Source organism: Dromiciops gliroides, chromosome 3 (genome assembly GCF_019393635.1).
Source record: "Dromiciops gliroides isolate mDroGli1 chromosome 3, mDroGli1.pri, whole genome shotgun sequence".
Classification (NCBI taxonomy): Eukaryota; Metazoa; Chordata; class Mammalia; order Microbiotheria; family Microbiotheriidae; genus Dromiciops; species Dromiciops gliroides.
The window spans coordinates 481,799,100-481,821,263 of record NC_057863.1 but is presented as its reverse complement, the minus strand read 5'-3'; the positions used below and the strand labels follow the sequence as shown (position 1 = coordinate 481,821,263).

The 22,164-nt window shown below is 38.9% G+C and overlaps 1 protein-coding gene and 2 non-coding genes across 4 annotated transcripts; all 3 read left to right on the top strand.

The window, feature by feature from the left end:
- The first annotated feature begins 14,657 nt into the window (after window positions 1–14,657).
- On the top strand, window positions 14,658–21,350 carry RPL21 (ribosomal protein L21). Of its 2 annotated transcripts, none has more exons than XM_043990964.1 (6): window positions 14,658–14,732; window positions 17,656–17,734; window positions 18,121–18,182; window positions 18,646–18,758; window positions 19,852–20,002; window positions 21,223–21,350. In XM_043990964.1, exons 2-6 carry the CDS (start codon window positions 17,668–17,670, stop codon window positions 21,310–21,312), a joined length of 483 nt encoding a protein of 160 aa, XP_043846899.1. In that variant the 5' UTR covers window positions 14,658–14,732; window positions 17,656–17,667; the 3' UTR covers window positions 21,313–21,350. The 2 variants fall into 2 exon arrangements, with proteins under 2 accessions (XP_043846899.1, XP_043846900.1); XM_043990965.1 differs by having other exon boundaries at window positions 14,712–14,829.
- Window positions 18,427–18,502, top strand: LOC122752355. The gene has a single exon (XR_006356109.1). It is a non-coding gene; the product is annotated as a small nucleolar RNA SNORD102 (small nucleolar RNA).
- Window positions 18,810–18,941, top strand: LOC122752391. Its single transcript, XR_006356138.1, has one exon. It is a non-coding gene; the product is annotated as a small nucleolar RNA SNORA27 (small nucleolar RNA).
- Window positions 21,351–22,164: the final 814 nt, after the last annotated feature.

Below are 22,164 nucleotides of genomic sequence, written 5' to 3'. Positions count from 1 at the left end.
CTTAGTTCCAGATGACACTGGTGCTTCAGCTGATTCAGAGGCTCTGGGGGTCTCCTTCTCTGGTGAGGCCTTCCTGGGACTGGATCTGTGTCAGGGTGATTGAGGTTGGGCTCCACTCCTGTATCAGCACAGCAGCTCCCTCCTTCTGACCTTTCAAGCTGTTCTTGGTTAGAAGATGATTTCAGCACATTCTTCTGTGGGTTTTGCTGCTCCAGGCATTGTCCTATGGCATTATTTGGATGTTTTTTGAAGAAATCATGTCATGAATTAGAGAGCTCACAGCCTTTCCTCTGACATCTTGCCTCCACCCCAGAAGTTGATCAACATCTTCATTTTTCATTAGAATTTCTATACCCTGTCTGGTGTCTTATTGTTATATGACCTGACCCTTTATGGTCCCATTATGGGTACTGATCACTGTGGGTAAGATAACCTAGCATCCTGACTTGTAAGTGATCCATTAACTGGGGTCTAATTCCCTTTTGGAGCTAATACCTGAATTAAAGCTTGGGTCTTAGGTTTTTCTGTTAACCCTTTTTCCACCTCCTACATTAATTTGACCCTAAATTCCAGCCCACATCATTTGGTGCTCCGTGTGGCTTAAAGTCCCAGACTCAAATTCTTTTTCCTTTCTTTGAAAGCAGTGGGGGTGAGACCTTGCTGAGGTAAATTTGGGATCCGCCTTTAACTCCTGCACTGGGGTTTTGGCTCATCTGGGAGGCTGGCTCACCAAATGGAGCAGGGGTATTTCTCATTGATCTGGGATCAAGTGATTTATCCTGAAGGATGTTGCCTTTTTTTCTGAGAATTGGATTGGGTTCTTTGCGGTTAATTAATGGACACCCATGTGCATGCAGGTGTGGTGTTGGTAACCTCCAGGAGGTTATGGATGGGTCAGGAAGTTAGGGTAGTTCAGAGTGCATTCTGACAAATTGGGAAAGGAGAATTAAGGTACAAATTGGGACAAGTCCATAGCACTGATCTGAAAAAGAAAATGGGTGGTGTTTTATTGCAATACTGTCTGGCCACAGCAACCCCCTCATTTGGCTTTTGGGTTTCCCAGGATGGAGTATGCACTGTGTTTTTCTCCTCTGTTGCCTCAGAAACCTCAGTTACATTGGGTGGGCCCCCAAAGTCAGAGGTAGGATTTTTCTCAAGTTCGGTCTTAGCCCAACCCACCTTAAAGGGACAGGGAGAGAAAACATTCTTCATGACCCCTTGGGTGTATTCTTACAAATTTGGAAGGAGAAAAAAATTGGACATGGGTAAAAAGAAACAAATGTCTTATTTGCAAGGGAAAGATTTAAGGTAACAGACCTCCTGATTAACCCCTACCAGAGTAGGCTGGTCTGGAAGAAGTAATATCTTATGTCTGTTTGCTTGTCTGTATGCGGCCGCTAGTCTGCTTGTTGTCTTGTGCATTTGTGTCTGTCAAATGTTGTAATTGTGTTGTATAATCTGTGGGGAATTTTTGGTTGCACCCCCATACCCTTTCAGAGTGATGGCCAGGCTCTGAAAGTAGGGGGACGGAAGTCTCTGACTTCTGAATATCTGTACAGGTGTGTGTCTATTTAAGAGTTTGAATTTGGAATTAGGATGTAACTTCTTTGCTAGGCATTCATAGTCTTAGATGAACATTGTAAAAGCTGTTTTGAAAATACTGCTACTTTGAAATCTTTTGTAGTGGAATGGTTAAAAATCAGTAATGATTTGTAATGTGTAAAAGTTTTAATGAAAAATTATCTCTCAATGAGCATGACTTGTTGCTATGCCACTGCTCTTTCTCTTACTCCCTCTCAGGTGCTGGCTGCCCAGCAAGGGAGTGGTGAGTGAGAGAATGTTTAAAAAATCTTAAGAAACTGTCCAGAGTACTTTAAATTATTGGTAAAAGCAAATAGAAAGCTGTGTTGCTTTATACTGACAGTTCAAAGAATTTGGAATCTTGAGAAAAAAAAAGGGGGGGAGTATATTTAAGGTGCACTGCCACTTTAAGTGCTCACCTGCAATTTCAAGGTTTGTGAATTCTAGAAGAAAACAGAGTAATTGAGTTTGATTGGAAAAGTAAAATATTGTTGGAATACTGCTAAGTTTTTAAGTTACTTTTAAATTGGTGTATGTGTGTTAAAATTATTGGAAACAAAGCAATTGATGGTTTTAACAAAAACAGGTATAGTTGTTGTTTCCTCTAAGACAGAGGAAAGCACTGGAAGCTGGTAAATCATTACACAGAAAAAGACCTTCTAGATTTTTTAAAAAAATTTGTAAACTTGCCAGAAAAGAGCTTGTTATAAGGAATGGTTTTGCTGAGGATTTATAAGGTCACTTATTGTATAGAAGTAATTTCTAATGATTGATCTTTACACCAGGATAAAGTTTAAACCTGAGAAGAAGGAAAGAAAAACCAAGCAACGTGGGGTGTGTGTGTGTGTGTGTGTGTGTGTGTGTGTGTGTGTGTGTGTGTGTGTGTGTGTGTATGTCCTGGAAAATTTTTTTTTTTTTGCTCATTGCAATTTCATGAGAGTAGAGGTTTGCTATTTAAGATAAAATAGTTTGGGACTATAATTAATATTGTTTTGAGTTTTGAATTCAGGTATAATTGTTTGGATGGTTAAGCCAGTAATCCAAGTACTGGAGAGAACACCACAAATCAATCCTACAAGAGGGAATGTGCTGTTTACAGGTGGAGGTATCTGGGAAAAATCCGAGAGGACAATTTCGGACTCAATCCGAGGTAGGCTCCTTCTGGCTCATTGTGTTCCTACTGAACAGGAAATGTTTCCCCACCTGGCTATCCCTGAATTTGGCTAGTACTGCATGACTGGTGGTCACTTGTAGTTTTTACCTGAAATCAAACAGAGCTAAGGATGTTTTATCCTGGCCTTATAATCATGTCCCTGCTTTTTCTTTTATAGCAGATTTCTATAATCAGAGCAAGCAGTCAGTATAAAAAATGAGCACAGTGCAAGTATGTAAGATCTTACTGTTTTCAGTTTAAATGTGTGGTTATTTGATATGCTAAACAACAAGGTATATTAATATTCAGGTTTGTCATCTGCCTGCTAATGCTTCCATGGTATTATAATAAGGTTAAATTAACTGGGTATCTTTTTTGGTTTAGAAGAAAGTGAAATTCCTCCCCATTGCTGATGAGAGGGAAGATGGTAACTAGGAAACATAGTTATGCATTTTAGGTTTTATCATAAATCTGCCCAGTCAGATCTCTGTTATGTACTGCCAAGGACACCAAGCTACCAACTCAATAGTATGAGGGAATCACAGAGCAGACCTTGCTGCTAGATTAGTTGTCAGGTCCATTCACCAGTCAACCATAGCCCTGGTCCCCTTGCACTCTATTGTGCCCCAAAGGCATTTCCCCTTCCTATATCAATGAGGTGATTATAAATCTTTAGTGTTAACTACCACTTGCTTAAACTCATGTCATATTGGGCTATTTGGATTCCAGAGTAAGAATGCTACTGCCTCTTCTCATATTAAAGTTAAAAGAGGAACTTGGGATAATTTTCTTTGGTGGGTCTGGAAAACTGCTGCCCTCACTATTCCTTTTGTTGGGTTACTTGAACATGAAGCTATGCTTACAAATTTAATATTGGTAATAGAATAAATTTCTGATTCTATTGCATTAGGGTTACAAGAATTGGAAGAGTGCTCAAACTTTCTGGCAAATGTGGTCCTGGACTGAGACGAAGTCTACATGGCTCAGAACACCTCCTGAAGGTTGAGCTCCTCCTACAGAGGTTATCTGGATGACTGAAACTGTTCACAACTGCTTGCTTCATCCAGTTTTTCATGGAACTCTTAGATTTATTTTGTATTAGGATCCCTGTTGCCCCTTGGTCTTTTTGTATATCATTTATGTTTTTTGTTGTGGTTCTTGCATTTGTAAATATGGTTCCTAGATCTCCCTTAATTCATAAAACCCCCATGGGCCCCTACCTCGCCCCAACTCAGCAGGAAGCAGTAACAGAAGAGCTTATTGTCATCCTTTTTCCTGAGGTATATGAAAAGGGGGGAATGATATAGGAGGTTAAAAAAGCATTAACAGAAAAACCTAAGACCCAAGCTTTAATTCAGATATTAGCTCCAAAACAGAGTTAGACCCCAGTTAATGGATAACTTACAAGTCAGGATGCTAGGTAATTGTACCCACAGTGATCAGTACCCATAATGGGACCATAAAGGGTCAGGTCATATAACAATAAGACACAAGACAGGGTATAGAAATTCTAATGAAAAATATAGATGTTTTGAAACTAAGTATGGGAATGAGAAAGAGACACGCGCAGAAAAGGCCAAATTTGTCCCCAGATTCACCTTATGACATGTAAACCCCAAAACACACCTCCACTGAAAAAGGTACCTGCCTCAGGGGTTGGTTTAGGACCCCAGGAAACTCCAAATTAGGATAAGCCTTCCCTTATACCTCCCCAAGGTGGAGATTATTATAATGAGACTGATAATCAATTTACCCATACTATAAATATAACTGTCTTTCCCTTCCTTATTTGAGAGATACCTTTCCACTTTTCTGGTTCTCTCCCTGTGGTCACTCACAGTATTGCAATAAAACTTGGGAAACTGAGTCACTGAGTCTTATAATTCTTTTGGGATGACTCACAATCAATTTGACCCCAAATTCCAGCCCACATCAAGGTCACAAAGAGTCAGACACAACTGAAAAATGACTGAAGTGATCCAAAAGTTCCTCAGTGAGCTGGGTTAATACAAAATGAACTGGTCATTGAAGTTTACTTGGGTGGTAAACTGTATTAATGTTCTACAAATCTTACTATAAAACTAGTTACTAATTGCTTGAAAAAAATCAGAGGACAAAAATTAAATGCCCAAGACTGAACTAGCTCTCATTTTAACATCTAAATAAATAAGAAATTCCTTCTTGAACTGTAGAATGGTCTAGGCCTTCAGTTTTCAAGACCTGCTTGGCTTTGACCAAGGTCAAATTCTCAAAGAACATCTGTTGGAAAAGCATGAAGTAAAACATTATAAAAATATTTCCTCTCCACTCCCCCACAGACAACTTGCTTTTATTTAAAGTGAGTCTTGAAAAGTTGTTAGTCAGGCTAATTAACAGTAGTATTTATTATAGAGTTAGAAAAACATGAGAATAGCATAACAAATGGCGTGGATTATAGTTATATTTTTGCTGCTGCTATATTAAAAGTGTTTTAAAATGCCATCCTGATATAGAAATATGTATTTGAGATGCTTGTTCAGCAGTAAATATAGAAAAGTTAAAAAAATAATGAGCTAAGTAAGGCTGGTAAAGAAAACTAAGGATAACAACAATAAAAGGTTTGTTTTGTTTTTTTTTTTATTATTTTTGGGAAAAGCAGATCAAAGGCATAAAACCAGTCATTAAGAGAAGTGCAGAGGGGCTCAATTCTTATTTTGCTTCTATTTTCTCTGCCAAGTAGAATGACCTTTGGGTGGGAAAAGGTCACCCATGATAAGTAGGAAGATAATAAAAGAACACTTAGTTGTCAACATTGAGTTCAACTCACTAGGCCCAGGTGAACAACATCCTCAAGTATAAAAAGATTATTTACCAGATGGGATTACTGAGCCTTTGTCAGTAATACTGCAAAGATCATGTATGGAAGTTTAGAAGGATTAGAGAAGGGCAAATGTTGTGGGGAAATATGGTAGGGGGTTATGGGATAGGGGATTGGGAAAGGGATAGGTGTTTGGGGTCCTTAGGAATTCCTCTTTAAAGAATTGCACCCTCTTGCACACAAATCCAATAGAATAAGATAATAGTTTATTTAGGGGCTGGGGAAGGGAAACCAAGAGAGAAATCCTTGGACTTCTCATGAGTAGGAGAAGGCATGGCACAGAACATGGCTCTGAGATACCAATCTCCTCGAGCAGGAGACAGGCAGGTACTTTTATAGAGGACTGATGGGGGTGATCATCTGACTGTGGAAAGTTCCCCTATTGAGGGAGAACCATCCCCCACTGGTGGTGGCTGGAGGAGTTGGGTGAGGGGTGGCTGTAGATCTCTCAAGACATCTCTTTCTCCTCCTCCTGCCACAAAGGCAGCAGCCACATCTAATCTTATCTCCCCAGGGGTGAGGGAGACTGGAATGAAGGGTGGTGGTCCCGGAGCTAGCTCAGTGCTTATCAGGTTCCACTTATTTCTTTAGGTGTGTCTGTCCTTTGGTTTAGTTTCTCAAGGAGAAGGTTCTTTGATATACCCCCAGAGAACTTCTGGGGTGCTCTGGGCTCATAACAGCAAATATTTTTCTAACTCTTAAAAGAAAAGAAAATTGAATTTGTAAACCATAAGCTGGTAGCTTGGCTTTGATTACTGCAAAAACCCCAGAGTATTTTATTAAAGGGATGGTTAGTGAACATTTAGAAAAGGAAATAATGCTCACAAAGAGGCAGCAAGCTTCCTGAAAAATAGATCTTGCTAACCTAAGTTCAATTCTTTTTTTTGGCAGGACCATTAGACCATTAGAACACAATACTGTAGACAGAATTTACCTAGATTTTAGCAAGAAACTTGACAAAATTGTTCATATTATTCTAGTAGAAAACATGAACAGTTGTAGCTATTGGGTGGATTTGGAAATGTTTGAATGACCAGGCTTAAGGAGTAGTCATTAATGGTTCATTTCAATTTGGAAGGAGGGTTAGGGAAAGAGAGCTGGAAGAGATATGAGTGGCCATCAATTCCAGCCCCTTCATTTTAGAGACATAAGAGACTGAAATACAGAGAGGTTAAATGACTTGCCCATTATCACACAAATTATAAGTGTCTATGGTAGTTTTTGAACGCAGGTATTTTCTGGCATCATTTTAGGAAGCAACCCCTTTGGAGATCGGACCTAGTAATTGCTTCTGCAGGTACTGTAAACCTACCTCCTCAGAAGCCACAACTCCTGAAGTTATGGAAAAGAATGTTCTTACCACGAAACTCCTTGGCACTATCAAGTGGTTCAACCTCAGAAACAGATACAGTATCTCAGCAGAAATGTTTTTTGTTTATTGGTTTGGGTTTTTTTTTTTGGTGAGGCAATTGGGGTTAAGTGACTTGCCCAGGGTCACACAGCTAGTAAGTTTCAAGGGTCTGAGGCTGGATTTGAACTCAGGTCCTTCTGAATCCAGGGCCAGTGCTCTATCCACTGCGCCACCTAGCTGCCCCAGAAGAAATGTTATTAAAGAAGATGGTTTGCTGCCGTGCCCTAAGCACCATGGCACCTTTCCAATCTGACTTGAAGTTGAAACATTCTCTAGGTGTTGTCTCCCCCCATTAGAAAGTGAGCTCCTTGAGATCAGAGCCTGTCAAGCTTTTGTATCTGTATTCGCAGAATTTAGCACAGTGTTTTGCATCTATTAAATGTTGAACAAATGTCTTTTAATTAATTTATTTATTCATCGATGCAGTGTCCTCACTGAATATCCTTGTTGAATGCCTTTCCTTTGCTATGGCTAAATAAATCTTCTTTTATTAAATGTCAGATCTTCTACAAGTATTTAATTTCATTACAATATTTAATCTAAACTACCAGGGGACTGGTCTGAGTCATGGCCAGCACCAGAAATCGTCTCAGAGGATGCTGAAAATCACATACAACACCCCTTCCCCCCCCCCCAAAAAAAAAACTGCTCTGGATTTAAGGATTTAAAAATTTGCTAAGGACAAATATACATGGAAAGAAGAAAAAGCTGGCTGTACTGGAAATTATTCTGAATAACTTTGTAAATATCAGGATCGTAGAGACATAGATCTCATCTACACTAAATAATATCTCTTACTTCTAGGCTCATGATTCCTTCTCATTGAGATTTTTTTAAAAAAATCACAATGTAGAAACATCTGAATTACATCATTAGAGTCTCTTAGAGGTTAAATGTTTCCTAACCAAACCTATGTCCCAATGCCAATAACGTCAAGACCATACACAAGAAGCAACCTGAGGAGAGCATAGCACCATGTGCTATAAGGCTTAAGATCACTGTGGTTTAGGGTAGCAGTCAAGATGGGTCAGTTTGGAGGGTATAGAAGACCAAAACTGGCTTACTTCTCCACATTTACTCAAGGGCCACCCTCCTTCCTATCCCCTCAAACCTGCTGAACCCTTTTCTCTAATTCACCTTGAAGCTTTTACCATACTGCCTCCTCAATTTCAGGCCAAAATTCTGTAGGACAGCTGCACAGAATAGCGAGGAAGAGGACAATAGGAAAATGAGAGAGGGGTTAGATTTAAAAAAAAAAAAAGTGGGGGGGAAGGGAAATAGTTGAGAGATTTTTATTTTTATTTTATGTAAAGAAGAGTTATTTAGTAGAAAGACCACTGAACTAATAATGAAGAGACCTGGATTCCAACCCTGACTCTATCACCAATCATGGGACTTTGAACTAGTCACTTAATTTCAGATAATGAATAAAAGAATGGCTGTCTCTCCTAAACCAAAGACCCCTTATAGTACCCACTCAATGTTAATTGCCCTGGGAAGAGTGGGTATTCCTGAGGGTGGAAATCAACTCTGATTGATTAACAAGTAATGAAAGAATGAATATTATAATGAGAGGTGGGCTTATTATAAAGAGGGTCTGGGGGACTTGAGTCTGATCACTCAGTCTTGGACAAAGAGATATCTATACCCAAACCATCTCCATCTAGGGTAATCTAGATAAAAGAGGGAATCCACTTCTACTCAGATTTGTCTGACTAAAACACAATGGATTGGAATTCACTAATTCACCTAGACTAGAATTTCTTTACCTTTTGAGCAGATCCAAGTTTTTCTGGTTTTGCCCAAGATTTCATCTTATTATGAGCCCTGTGCTTCCAAGGCTGCCTGAGTAACCTACAGGGACTGATTTCTGAATGAGGAAATAGAAAAGAAGGAAAACCTTAGTCCTAATTCAATAATTAGTTATTAATATGAGAGAAATCATCATTTCTCTCAAAGCTATAGGTTCCTTATATATAAAATGACATGGTCGGAGAAATTAATTCTAAAGGCCCTTACAATTAAACTCTATGATGGGTCCTCCTTTCTTCTTCTATACTGTTTTTCCTGATATCTCATCAACTTCCATAGGTTCCATTATCATCTTTATGCAGGTGATAATAATAATCACAATAATAGCTAACATTTATATAGCACTTCCTACATGTCAAGCACTATGCTAAGCATTATCTCATTTGATTCTCTTAACTCTGGGAGATAGGTGCTATTATTATTTTTACTTTATAGATGGGAAAACTGAGACAGGCAATGGTTAAGAGACTTGCCTAGTATCGAATAGCTAGTAAGAATCTGAGGCTGGATTTGAACTCAGATCTTCTGTGCCACCCAGCTCCTTGAAGGCAAGATCATGTTTTTGCCTTTATATCCTTAGCATGGTACTAGCACATAGTAGGTACCTAATAAATGCTGGTTGACATAATGACGGCTGGAGAAAACTAATTATGTAAATACCTTTTTTGTGTGTGAAAATTGGCTTCTATGGGATTGGATTTGATGACTGAGGCCTTGAGTTTAATAGGAAGTGCAAAATGAAGGGATTGGAATGGATGATTTCTATAATCTCTTCATGTTCTAAATCCTATGATCCTATTAGGGTGGTTGGATCTTCAGATCAAAGGTCTTTTTCTGACATTTTTGTTGTACACTTTCATTACACACAGTCACCAAAAGGGTTTTTTTCAAAAGGTAGGTTTGATCATTTCATTCCCCCTCTTTCCTCACTCAGTAAACTACCTATTATCTCCAGGATCACATATAAACTCTGGTATTTAAACCTCTTCACAATCTGGTCCCTTCCTATCTTTCCAGTCTTTTTATACATTACTCCCCACACTGAGGCGCCATCTCTGGGCCTATGCATTGCCTGTCCCCTAATCCTAGAATGAATTTCATCCTCACCTCTGCCTCTTGGAGACCTTGGTTTTCTTTAAGACTCCAATGGAGTATCACTTTCTCCTTTCCTTTTCCTCTCCAGCTGCTTAATGGACACTCCCAAAATTATCTTGTATTACTTTGTATAGATATATATGTACACATTGTCACTCCCATTAGAGTATGTTTCTTGAGGAAGGGACTTTTATTTCTGTGACCCTCACAATCAGCACACAGCTGGCACATATTGAACACTAAATAAATGCTTGTTGATTAAATGATGTCAGGGAAATGGATATAGTTTCCAAATTTCATAAGATTAAGTAATGCTTTGGCACTGGACTTGCTTTCTTTTACTGAAAAGATGCTTCCTAGAAATGGTCACTTTTTTTTTCTGGGCTTGTGATTTCATTGGAGTAGTGAGCCCCAATTAATTGGTACCTTCTCAGAAACTTATAGTCTTTGGGAGATTCCTAAGGCACTGAGAGGTCAAGTAACTAGACTCTCTAGTAACAAGTAACAAGGTCCCCCTAGAAGTATTACACTTGAACCCATATCTTTCTGATTTTGAGGCCAGCTCCTTAAACATAAGAACAATATCAGGAACTATAGCCTCTAGCACATAGTTCCAATGTGTTTACATGAAAGGTTTTTGGTTTTTGGTTTTTTTTTGGTGAGGCAATTGGGGTTAAGTGACTTGCCCAGGGTCACACAGCTAGTAAGTGTCAAGTGTCTGAGGCCAGATTTGAACTCAGGTCCTCCTGAATCCAAGGCTGGTGCTCTATCCACTGCACCACCTAACTGCCCCTAAATGAAAGATTTTTTTAAAGAAAAAAGGTTCAATTTGCCATTTTACAAATTAGTTCAAGTCCTTATTTTCTGCTCACAACCTTTTTATCCTATCTGTTTCTATGAAGCAGCCATGTACCATACCCGGTAATTTAATTCAGCAAGCATTTAATAAGCTCTTACTATGTGCAAGGCACTGTTCTAGGTACCTGGGATACTCAAATCTCTATGGGCATGGATTTGGGAGTTCCCTCCAACAATACAAATTGCAACCAATCCATACCTGCCCAGTCTATGCTAACTTTGTCCATGTTCTCCCATAATTTCACCACAGTGGGTCCACCTAAGTCCCTGAGGTCTTTTTCATTTTCTCCTGATGCAGTTAGGTGGTCCACTGGACCTAGAAGCAGGAAGACCTGAGCTCAAATCCAGCTATAGACACTTATTAACTGTGTGACCCTGGCAAGTCACTTAAGTTCAGTCTGCCTCAGTTTCTTCTTCTTCTTCTTTTTTTTGTGTGGGGCAATTAGAGTTAAGTGATTTGCCCAGGGTCACACAGTTAGTGTCTGAGGCTGGACTTGAACTCAGGTGCTCCCGAATCCAGGACCAGTGGTTTATCCACTGTGCCACCAAGCTGCCCTGCCTCAGTTTCTTTAAGTGTAAATGGGGATAATAATAGCACCTACCTCCTAGGATTGTTGTAAGGATCAAATGAGATAATACTTGTCAAGTGTTTAGTTCAGTGCCTGGTACATAGTAGGTGCTTAAAAAATGTTTATTCCCTTTCCCATCCTTGACATGGTGAAGGTACTAGTGGCACATGATGGATACGTCATCCTTCACCCTCACCAAAGGACTAACACATCTTCTCTTGATGACATTTTTTTTACACCCCTAATCTTATTGGAACCATATCAGTTATATATTGCAGCCTGCTCAACCTACCATATTGCTCTCCACTCACTGCTCTCTGGGACATTCTCTTTTTCTTTGGGAGGGGGGTGGAGAAAGGAGTAAACTTTAGTTTCACCAAAGAGCTTATTTCTGGACATTAAATGAGTCTGGATACTGAAGTTATGGTGGCATGGGATTTACTTACCAATCAGGAGACAGTATACAAAATGAGTGGGGGGGAAGAAGAGTTCCTTTTGATACACAGAAACACTCTGACATTGTCCCCTTTCAAGAATTTGAGCAAAGAGGAAGTCTGGTAGTCCAAAAGAGCTAAGTATAGAGTCAGGGAGTCAGGAAGACCTGAGGAAAATCTGGCATCAGTCACAAGCTTGGATGATTCTGAGCAAGTCACCCAACCTTCCTTTCCCTCAGTTTCCTCAACTGTCAAAGGGGATAATAACACGACCTACCTCCTCAGGGCTGCTGTGAGGACTAAATGAGACAGTGCTTGCAAAGCACTCAGCACAGTGTGTGGCACACAGTAAGTGCTTACTAACGTTAATTTCTTCCTACCTAAATACTTAAAGTGGGATGATGAAGCTAAGTTTCTCCACATAACCTCCAATATTAAACTTGCCTAATTATACAATTTTGAAAGTATGACACTCATTTTTAATTTTTCAGAGACTACTCTATTCCATGTTTCCCTGCTATAGAGCAACAGTAGTAGAATATTGAGGTTAAAAAGATTGATCTTTGTTTCCCTGGGAAGGTTGGGGGTCATTAAAGGAGCTTTGCTGTTTCTTGAAAGCAAAGGAGTCCTTTCTCTTCCTCTGGTTCAAATCTGGGTCCAATTCATTGTCTATCTATATTGTCTGTCTCATATATACAGACTGATGTATGAGCTCTATAGGCTGCCCATCTAAATGCATGTTATAATAAAGGACAATAGACATTCTTCATCTGCTTAGTCTTTCTTGTGTGAATAGTCAAACCAAACTTTTTTGAATGATTACAGATTTTTTTCCAGGAATTTTCTGTAATGTTTGAGGGCTTAATGCAATCAGCGCAATGTCATCTGCAAATAGAACAGATGGGAGATATCTTCTCGAAAAATAGCTCATAAGGTGGTATTTGGCTTTCCCAAGTTGTATGTTTTTTTAAAATAATCAACAAAAAATAAGTACAATATTGTCTACATCTTTCAGGTGATTGAAAAATGGTAAAGAAGGGCTACTGTTTCATGAGAGAATTAGGCAAAGAAGAAAATGTGAAATTATGAAGTGGGGTTTTAAGTTGTGAAATAGGGAAGAAGGGTAAGTAAATGCTTTGCAGATGACTTTATTTTCTGACTTATGAGGCAAGATCTTTTGATAAGAGGGAACAGGAAAAGAAATGCTGGAGAAGGTTTGGAATAGCCACTGTGTGGTATGATAGAGAATCAATCAGGAAATAATAAAGGATTGCTATGATGGCCCAACTGGGAGTAGATCATGTAAATTATCAGTAAAACCAGTTGGCATGGTTTTGTGACTTTTCTTCTTTTTTTTAAAGTGAGGCAATTGGGGTTAAGTGACTTGCCCAGGGTCATACAGCTAGTAAGTGTTAAGTGTCTGAGGCTGGATTTGAACTCAGGTACTCCTGAATTCAGGGCCAGTGCTCTATCCACTGCACCACCTAGCTGCCCCTGTGACTTTTCTCCAGTAATGTTCAGCAGCATGTGAGTAGGAAGGAAAAAAGGAGGTTGGAAGGTATAAATAACAGCTGGCATTTAGCAATGTCAGAAGGACAAGGGGGAAAGGAATTCCAAGATAAAGGATATTGTATAGTTGAATTGGTCATATATGAAATAAAGAATTTAAAAGGAAAGGTTACTTCCCTCCAGCAAGATTGATGGACAAGGAAACAGGGAGAGGTGGAGGACCTGGTAAGGAGGAAGAATAGGTTTAAGAACACTGAAAGAAGCAAAGAAAAAGATGAAAAGAAAAGCTTGTGACTAGAGATAAGAATTTGGGGTGGAGGGAAAGACTATGGGCCTTAGCTTCCTCATTTGTAAAGTGAGGAGGTTGAAGAATATAAAAGTATTTGTATACATATAATTATATACTGATCTGAGCATTATTATTGTTTCCTTATTTGTAAAGCAAGTGGGTTAAAGATTGCAAAGATCCCTTCCATTTCAAAATTCTGTGGTCATTTATGTTATCCTGCATACTTCAAGGGCCACAAATTCCATCTATTTGATATAATTCTTGCTTAATCTGACAGTCAGCTGGAACAGAACAGGACTGAACATCAGGGGGAGACTTCCGGGCTTTGCTATCAATCACCTGCCTGGTCTCAGGCAGATCATTCCATCTGCCTTGGCGTCAGTTACATCATTCATAAAAAGAGAGGAATGGACTAGTTCTAAGGTTCTTTCCAGCTGTAAAATCTTAATGTCTTTAGAGCAAGGGTTCTTAATCTGAAAGGGGGCGGTGGGGGTGACGGTCTGTGAACTTCAAAAAAAGTCAATGATTGTATTTTTTCATAATCCTACGTACTTTATGTATTTAAACATATTATTCTGAAAAGGGATCTATAGGCTTCATCAAACTGCCAAAAGAGTCTCTGATGCAAGAAAAGTAAAGAACGCCAGCCTTGGAATGAGGTCACGAAGAACACACTTCAGCCTCCTACAGGTAAAAGAAAAGCGACTGCAAAAATACATACGTAACAGGAATATGATGAAAATAGTTTCAGCTGCACAGGCGCAGAAACTGACGCAAAGAAAGACGTACAGCGTGTTATTCCTACCACGTGACAACCAAGCCCAGGATCCGCTTCCGGTTTGGTGGAAAAGAAGGTGGGCCCAAGAAGGCGGGTTTAGGGGGAGGCCTTCTCAGGCCCCTCTGAAAGGCCCCCTCCCGGGCTGTCTCGTCAATATCCAAACACGAATTTTTATTCGCCCACGGCCTTTTGTGTATCAGGTAAGGGTAATTATCTCTACATAGCTTCTATGTTTTTTTTGGAGCGAGGCTTTTGCCATTTGTTTACGTTTTCGCCCTTTTCTTGGCGTTGTAATCAGGCACTTTGGTGGGCAGCCCTTTCCGTCCCTTGTAAGGAGCGTGCTAAGGCACGCCTTCTTCCTTTCCGCCGGCTCCGCCATATTCCAGGTACACGGGGCTCTCGGGGCTCCGCGCTTTTCTCCTTCTCCTCAGCTTCGCGGCGTGTTATTTCCTTCCCAGGGAAGCTCGGGAAAGAGCGTTTGAGGCAGGTCGGGGTGGGTGGGCTCGGGAGAAGGCCGTTGGGAAGAATTAGAGTGTCCGGGTGAGAGCATGGGGAGAGCCCCGGACTGCGGGGCCTAGCGTTGCAGGGTGGGCTGGTGCGGCCGCGTTACTCCCGGGGGCCGTAGCATGAGGCAAGGAGGGGACCGACTGCGGAGGCCGCCCCGTGCGGCCTTAGCCGCCGTTCCCTCGCCTCCACTACCTGGCGGGGCCTCTCAACTGAACCTCCCCCAGAACAAGGGATATTGGGCTCTGAAGGAAGAGGATCGTGCTTGCTGGAGGTACTCCAGGGGCGGTAGTAGCATATCTTAAGTTAGATACTGATGTTACTGGGGGGGGAAGCGTGGTGCAATGGACACCCCGTATTTGCCTTGTTTCCGGTACTTTTTGCATCCATATTTGATAGAGACCCAAGGAGTTAATGTTCTTTGTTTTTGGCCTTCGTAAAACCAGTTTCTGGCCCAGCGTCTTTTTCGCTTGTATGCAGGAACTGTGCTAATTGAATTCTAGCCTGAGTTTTGGATTTTTCCTCTCAGACGCAGTTTACTCATTCTGTAGCTTGATACTGAGAAATATCCTGCTTTAGTAGTGGTACTGTGAGGATTAAGTTAGGTCTCATGCTAAAGTGCTTTGGAAAGCTAAAGTTTTTGTGTGAAAGAATCATCGATGGTCTTTTCGTGAGGGCTTTTTTCTTGGAGTTCAAAATTTCATAACCTCTTTTTATCCTTTTAACTCTCCCTGGCACATGTTTTTCATTCTGTGACACTGTTCTGTTCCGTAAACACGTACTCCCATCTCTCTGCCCCGATCATTTTCTCTTATCACCCATCCCATGCTGTCTCTTCCCTTTGCTTCAACTACTGACTTCCTGGGCTTCTTTTTAAGCCCCAACTAAAACCCCACTTTTCTAGGGAAACCTACTTCAACCCCTTCTAATTCCAGTTCCTTCTCTTTTATATTTGTGTTTCTCTTATTGGATTGTGAGCTCCTTGAGGGCAGGGTCTATCTTTTGCCTCTTGTAATCCCAGCGTTTAGCACTATGCCTGGAACTTAGTAAACAAATGTTGACTGACAAATGGTATTAGTTCTACCCGTGGAGGTTCTAGGGAGCAAACCTTTTTTCTAGGGTTGTCAACCAGGTGGTACAGTGGCTAGAGTTCTGGGCCTGGAGTCAGGAACACTCATTTTCCTGAGTTCAAACCAGACCTCAGTTACTACCATGTAACCTTGGGTAAGTCATATAACTCCTGTTTGCCTCAGTTTCCTTATCTGTAACATGGGCTGGAGAAGGAAATGGCAAACCCCTCAAGTATACTTGCCAAGAAAACCCCAAATAGGATTGTGAAGAGTGGGACAACTGAAAATGACTAAAACAATAGAATAAAAATGAACACTTAACTTAACAATTGTAATTCAGACCTAGATCTGAAGAGGACCAGTGAAAAAGCTTCGTTTATTTTGCCTTTTTGTTTGTTTTGAAAACATTTTTAGGAGGTGATATTGGTAGCATTGGTACAGTGTGGAAAGTAAATCTAGAGTGAGTTTGGCCATGTCATTTAACCTCCCTTGGCCTCAAGTTTCCTCATCTGTAAAATAAAGTTGGACTTAATGGGTTCTGTGAAGTCTGATTCCAAGTTAACTAAGGCAATACAGTGACTAGCCAGGACCTAAATTAGGCTTTTTTCAAAAATCGATCCTAATTTTTATTTATATCAGCACCATTGCACATGCTTATTCTTAGCAACCTTTTTGTAGTCATGTGTTAAATTTTTGAGTAAAAGGGTTTTGGCAGATGAAGCTTTGCTTAAGACAAAGTTTTATTACCCAGTGAGAGTCTAGCTAATCATATTTAATAAATTCCATTTATATGGAATAAGTTATAAAGCCTTCTTGGTAGCTTATTTTCAGACAGGTATTTAGTAAATTAAGGAGGGAAAGAATGGTAATAATTAAGGAAAATCAGATATGAGAATGTAACTGAACTATGAAGGAAGCTAGGGATTTCAAAAGTTGAGGATCAGGATGTTTAATGTTTACAAAGTATTTTATATTGTCATGTCAATAGATTAACAGATCAGCTTCACTGTAGTGGGTACTATCCCTGTTATACAGATTAGAAAACTGATGTTCAGGTTAGTTAACTTGACTGGTTTCACAACTAGCGAGTGTATAGGCAAAATTCAAACTCAGTGGTCCTGACTCCTTTTTTTTTTTTATGAATTTGATTAAGTAATTTAATTTTTATGATCCTCTTTACTCAATTGTAAAAGTGGGGAGAAGTGCTTTGTAAATCTTCAGTCTTATGAATTATGTAAATTCCTGGAAGAATTAATAGGATATCAGTAATCCTTAGGAATCAAGATCCCATATAAGTCCCATGCCCTCAAAAGAGACACCACCTACACAGAAAATCTCAGATTGAAGAAAGTGTTAGAATAATTAGTGGGTGATTATAGTTTACCTTTACACAGGAAGCTCTTTACTCAGTTTTATTAGAAAGAGCACTAGCCTGTGTGACATTGGGCAAATCATTTGTTTTCCCTGAGCCTCAATATAGATAGTGTATGGGTTAGGTACTACAAATATTCTTCTGTTTTACAGATTTATGTAACTATGGCTGAAGGTGTTAAATGAGTGGCACAGGCATGTAACATACCTGCTCTTAACTCTGGTCTTTGTTCCAAAAGTTAGGCTGATTAATTTAGTAGAAAAAATTTATTATTCTGTATTGCTACTAGAGTGCTAATATGTTGTTTGATACTATCTGGTGACTGAATGTTTATGAAATAACATTTTCTTGTGCTTGTTGCAGTGAGTTGCCAAAATGACGAACACAAAAGGAAAAAGGAGAGGAACACGTTACATGTTTTCTAGGCCCTTTAGAAAACATGGTAAGTATATGATACTAGATTTTAAGTTGGGCAGAGATTAATTTATATACTTAGTGCATAAAATAGATGTTCTGTTTTATAATTAAAACTGGAAAACTTGGGACTTAGGTTTCTGTATTGATCGGTGTTTTATTTTGAAAATTGAGTAACAAAATAGCTAATTTTTAATTGGAAGAAAGGTAGTGGAGACTGAACATTAGTTTTATTTTAGAGATGCATTGGCCCACTAGCAAGGCTGAAGCTCCCTTTTTAAAAAGTGGTCCTCGAGTTTATCCTTTTGAATGAGACTAGTATCTTGATGTCTTGGTTTATGAAAGTTTAGTTGTAAGAATTGAAATACTTCTGAGATATTTTATCTTGAGACTATGGAAATTTTTTTTTTACAGGTGTTGTCCCTTTGGCTACGTATATGCGGATATACAAGAAAGGTGACATTGTAGATATCAAGGTATGTTGTGAAATTTGATACATTGACTTAAGCTTGCAAAAATGTAAAGTCTGATTTGACCCTATTTGTTGAATAAAGATGTTTACTTCCAATATGGAAGCTGTTGTACTGAGGAGTTCAATTTCAGTCCTGGAGGTGGGATTCCAATTTACTGTGCTTATTTTTCCTTAAATATGATAGTAATATAAAAATCCATTGAGAAATATTTTAGTTGTCTTTTATTTGGTTTACATATTAACACTGGAGCTTGATGATGATTGTCTTATATGATTGCTTTTATAATGAGTAAAATGAAAACAACTTCACCGGCTCTGAAAGCTCATCTAATTGCCATAGAATCTTTTAAAATTATTCAACATTACTCATTCTAAATAAAATTTTATATTTTGAATAGGGATGAGTGATTTATATTGAAAGGAGTAATTTATATTTGTTATTTATTTTCTCCCCCCCTTCCTTTTAGGGTATGGGCACAGTTCAGCAAGGAATGCCCCACAAATGTTACCATGGCAAGACCGGACGGGTCTATAATGTTACTCAACATGCTGTAGGCATTGTTGTAAACAAACAGGTTAAGTAAGTAACTTAAGAATATCCTCTTTAAAAATTGGTAATGCTATTGCATATCCCCCATCTTTCACTTTGCCAATTAGACACACATCATGTCTTTATTGGTCATTCAAGTGGGGCAGAAGAAAAATCCTTTTAAAACTCAAGCAAACTGATTGTTTGTCTTGTATCCTGTCAGAGGAAACAGTCTTAAGTTGGTTAAAGCCATATTTTGTTGTGATTTTTGAATATTGTATAGTTATAAATTGGTCATTTTAGAGGTATGAACAGCATGTGAATTCCACAGTATAGTTGTGTGATGTTGTGTAAGTGCTTAATCGCTCCAGACTTAATAATTTTGTCTTCTTGAAGGCAAGGGTCTAGATTAGAGAATTTCTAATTGTGATTCTTTAAAGTAGCAAGAAAAGCAAGGAATTGTATTCCAGATGTTGAGGAAAGTTAGGGTGAATACAGGGGAGAGGAGGCCAAAAAGAATAGTTATGTTCAGGAAATAGCAGGTGTGACTGAATAGCCTGAGAAGAAAAGAGTCGATGGAGGAGGAAGGACCAGCCAAGCTTAGAAAGTTGGACTTAAAGAATGACATCATCTGGGGGCAGCTAGGTGAAGCAGTGGATAAAGCTCCAGCCCTGGACTCAGGAGGGCCTGAGTTCAAATCTAGCCTCAGACACTTGACGGTATCTGTGTGACCTTGGGCAAGTCACTTAACCCTCACTGCCCCACCAAAAAAATGACAGCCATGTTTAGGACTGATTAGAGAAGCAAGGGAAGAGTGGGGACAGATCAAGTAGATGGTTATTAGATTAGTTCAAGCAAGTACAGAAGCTTAAACTATGGTAGTGGGAATAGAAAGTGGGATGGGGTAGGGACAGAGATTATGTTTCACATGTTGGTGAATTTGCAGTACTCTTGAGCTGAACATATTTTAAGGATTACCTGGACTGCTGACTATAGTTGGTTGACTGAAAGAGCATAAATTATGCTCTATTACATTTCCCTTTTTGAGAGTTACTAGGGTTAAAGAAAAATATCAATGTTTAACTTGTTTCTGTTCAAATAAATATTGACACTAAATAGAGGACTAAGCAGCGTTTTATTCCAGGGGCAAGATTCTAGCCAAGAGAATTAATGTGCGTATTGAGCATATTAAGCATTCTAAGAGCAGAGATAGCTTCCTGAAGAGGGTAAAAGAAAATGACCAGAAGAAGAAGGAAGCCAAAGAAAAAGGCACCTGGGTTCAACTGAAACGTCAGGTAATGGATTCATTTAAAATGCTGATTTAAGTTGAGAGAAAATTGTAAGAATACCCCTGAAATTGTCATTATTTCCAAGGCAGAAATTTTAGAAGGCAAGCCAATGATCTGATTTGGAAGATCCTAGTAGGCAGCCATGCACAAGTCATAACGAATCTCAGTTTTTCTATAACATGAGGAAATTTGAATCAGAATAGATCTTTTCCATATAAATAACGTGAGTACTCATTGCTAGTTATTCCCTGCTCTTAGCTAATTTTTTTCATGGCACCCTTTACCCTTTAACAAAGGCCTATTGCTGTTGTCCCAAGTATTCCAAATTTTAAAATATTTACTAGTGAATGTATGTGCTTAAATAGTTGCTCACTCTACAGCAGACACAAGAAATCACTTGTTTGTCATTTGAAGGAAGGGAGGCTATTTACTTTTTGCCTTGTTCATTCCCATTTAATAGATAATTAAATGCTTTTTGCAAGGCATATAATTGTGCTAGAAAAGTAGGACTTTCTGATTTGCCTAGTCATGTGACAATTATTGAGTAGGCACATAGTAAATACTATGGCTTAGGGGAGGGGATTTGCCTAGTTTTCCTTTAGTAAGGGCAGAAGTTAGTTGGTTTTTTTAGGTGATGCAGTGGATGGAGCACAGGCCCTGGAGTCAGGAGGACCTGAGTTTGAATTTGGCCTCAAATACTTAACACTAGCTGTGTGACCCTCAGCAAGTCACTTGACCCCAATTGCCTCACCAAAACAAAACCAAAAAAAAATGGAGCACATTTGCCTTCAACTAAGGTTTTCAACCTTAATTTAGCTACACCGCAAAATATCTCCAGTTGCTTCAAGGACATGTCATAGGTCTTAAAACAATTCAGATTCATTAGGTGAAGAATTTTTAAATGTGCCTCCAAATTGGTGTATGCCTTAAATTCATCCTTAACTTTCTGTAGAATCTAACTTAGTTTGGCAGGATTTTCTCATCATTATCAGGTAAACAGATGTCATAAGTTTGGTTCAGGCTTCCCCCTAAATTTAATAACTTATAGAATACATTAAAATTGATGTGCCACAGTGATGATCCTCTCAAATGATTGCCTTTAAAGAAGGAAAATGAATATGTCATTTCACCGGTTCTGAGAGCACATTAAAGTATTTTTTGTTGTAAGATGCTAAATTAGCTTCAGTGTTATGACCGCTCTCTTTTTTTAACCCCTCTTTTTTCAGCCTGCTCCACCCAGAGAAGCACACTTTGTGAGGACCAATGGCAAGGAACCCGAGCTGTTGGAACCAATCCCCTACGAATTCATGGCTTAAATGACTAAAAAACATAATAAAAAGATTCTTGGATTATGGAAGTGTGTGACCTCTTTTGTAGCCATTGGGTAGAAGTGGTATTTTAGTAAGTTTTTTAGGCTGTGGTTGATAATTACTTCATTTGGCAAAGAGTTGCTGGCTGCTTTTTCTTCTCAGGTAAAGAAGTTGCAAATATTTTTTCAATTAAGTCTAATACTGTACCAAAACGTACTATAAAAATTACATTAATGAACAGTTGGTCCTTAAATACCTTTATTATCAGTGTTCAGGCAAGTAGAATAAGGAAGACTAGTTTTTTACTAATTTGTCTAAAACCTTTTGGGGAACTTTACTCTTTTAAATAGAAGCCTTTCCGTATCCTATTTTTATACTCAGTTAAAATTCTCACATGAAAAAGGTAATAAAACAACCAACAACCTTTTATAATACATTTCTTATTAGTGATTTTGTTAATTTGAAACTAGAAAAACTTTTTACTTTGGAAGCCTTGTAAAAACCCTTTCTAGGCAATTGCATACATTTAGTATCTGAGAACATTAAGAGTTTTTATACATATATTAGACTTGATGCTTTATACCCACCTTGGATGGTAGGTAATGTAAATGTTTTACTACCTTTCTGGTTGTAGATGAGGAAAAAATCCTGAAGTGGTATTTAATTTAAAACTAGGTCTCTACAGAATACAGCATTTAGGGCCTGGGAATATAAAGGTGTGAAAAACTTCTTTTCCTTGTGGAGTTTACATTCTGCTGGCACAAATTAAATTGTTATTAACTAGGAAGCTTACAAAAAGCTTGGTACCTGAAATCCTCTGGAAGGAAACAGGATTTTAAGGCAAAGATGAGATGTGTT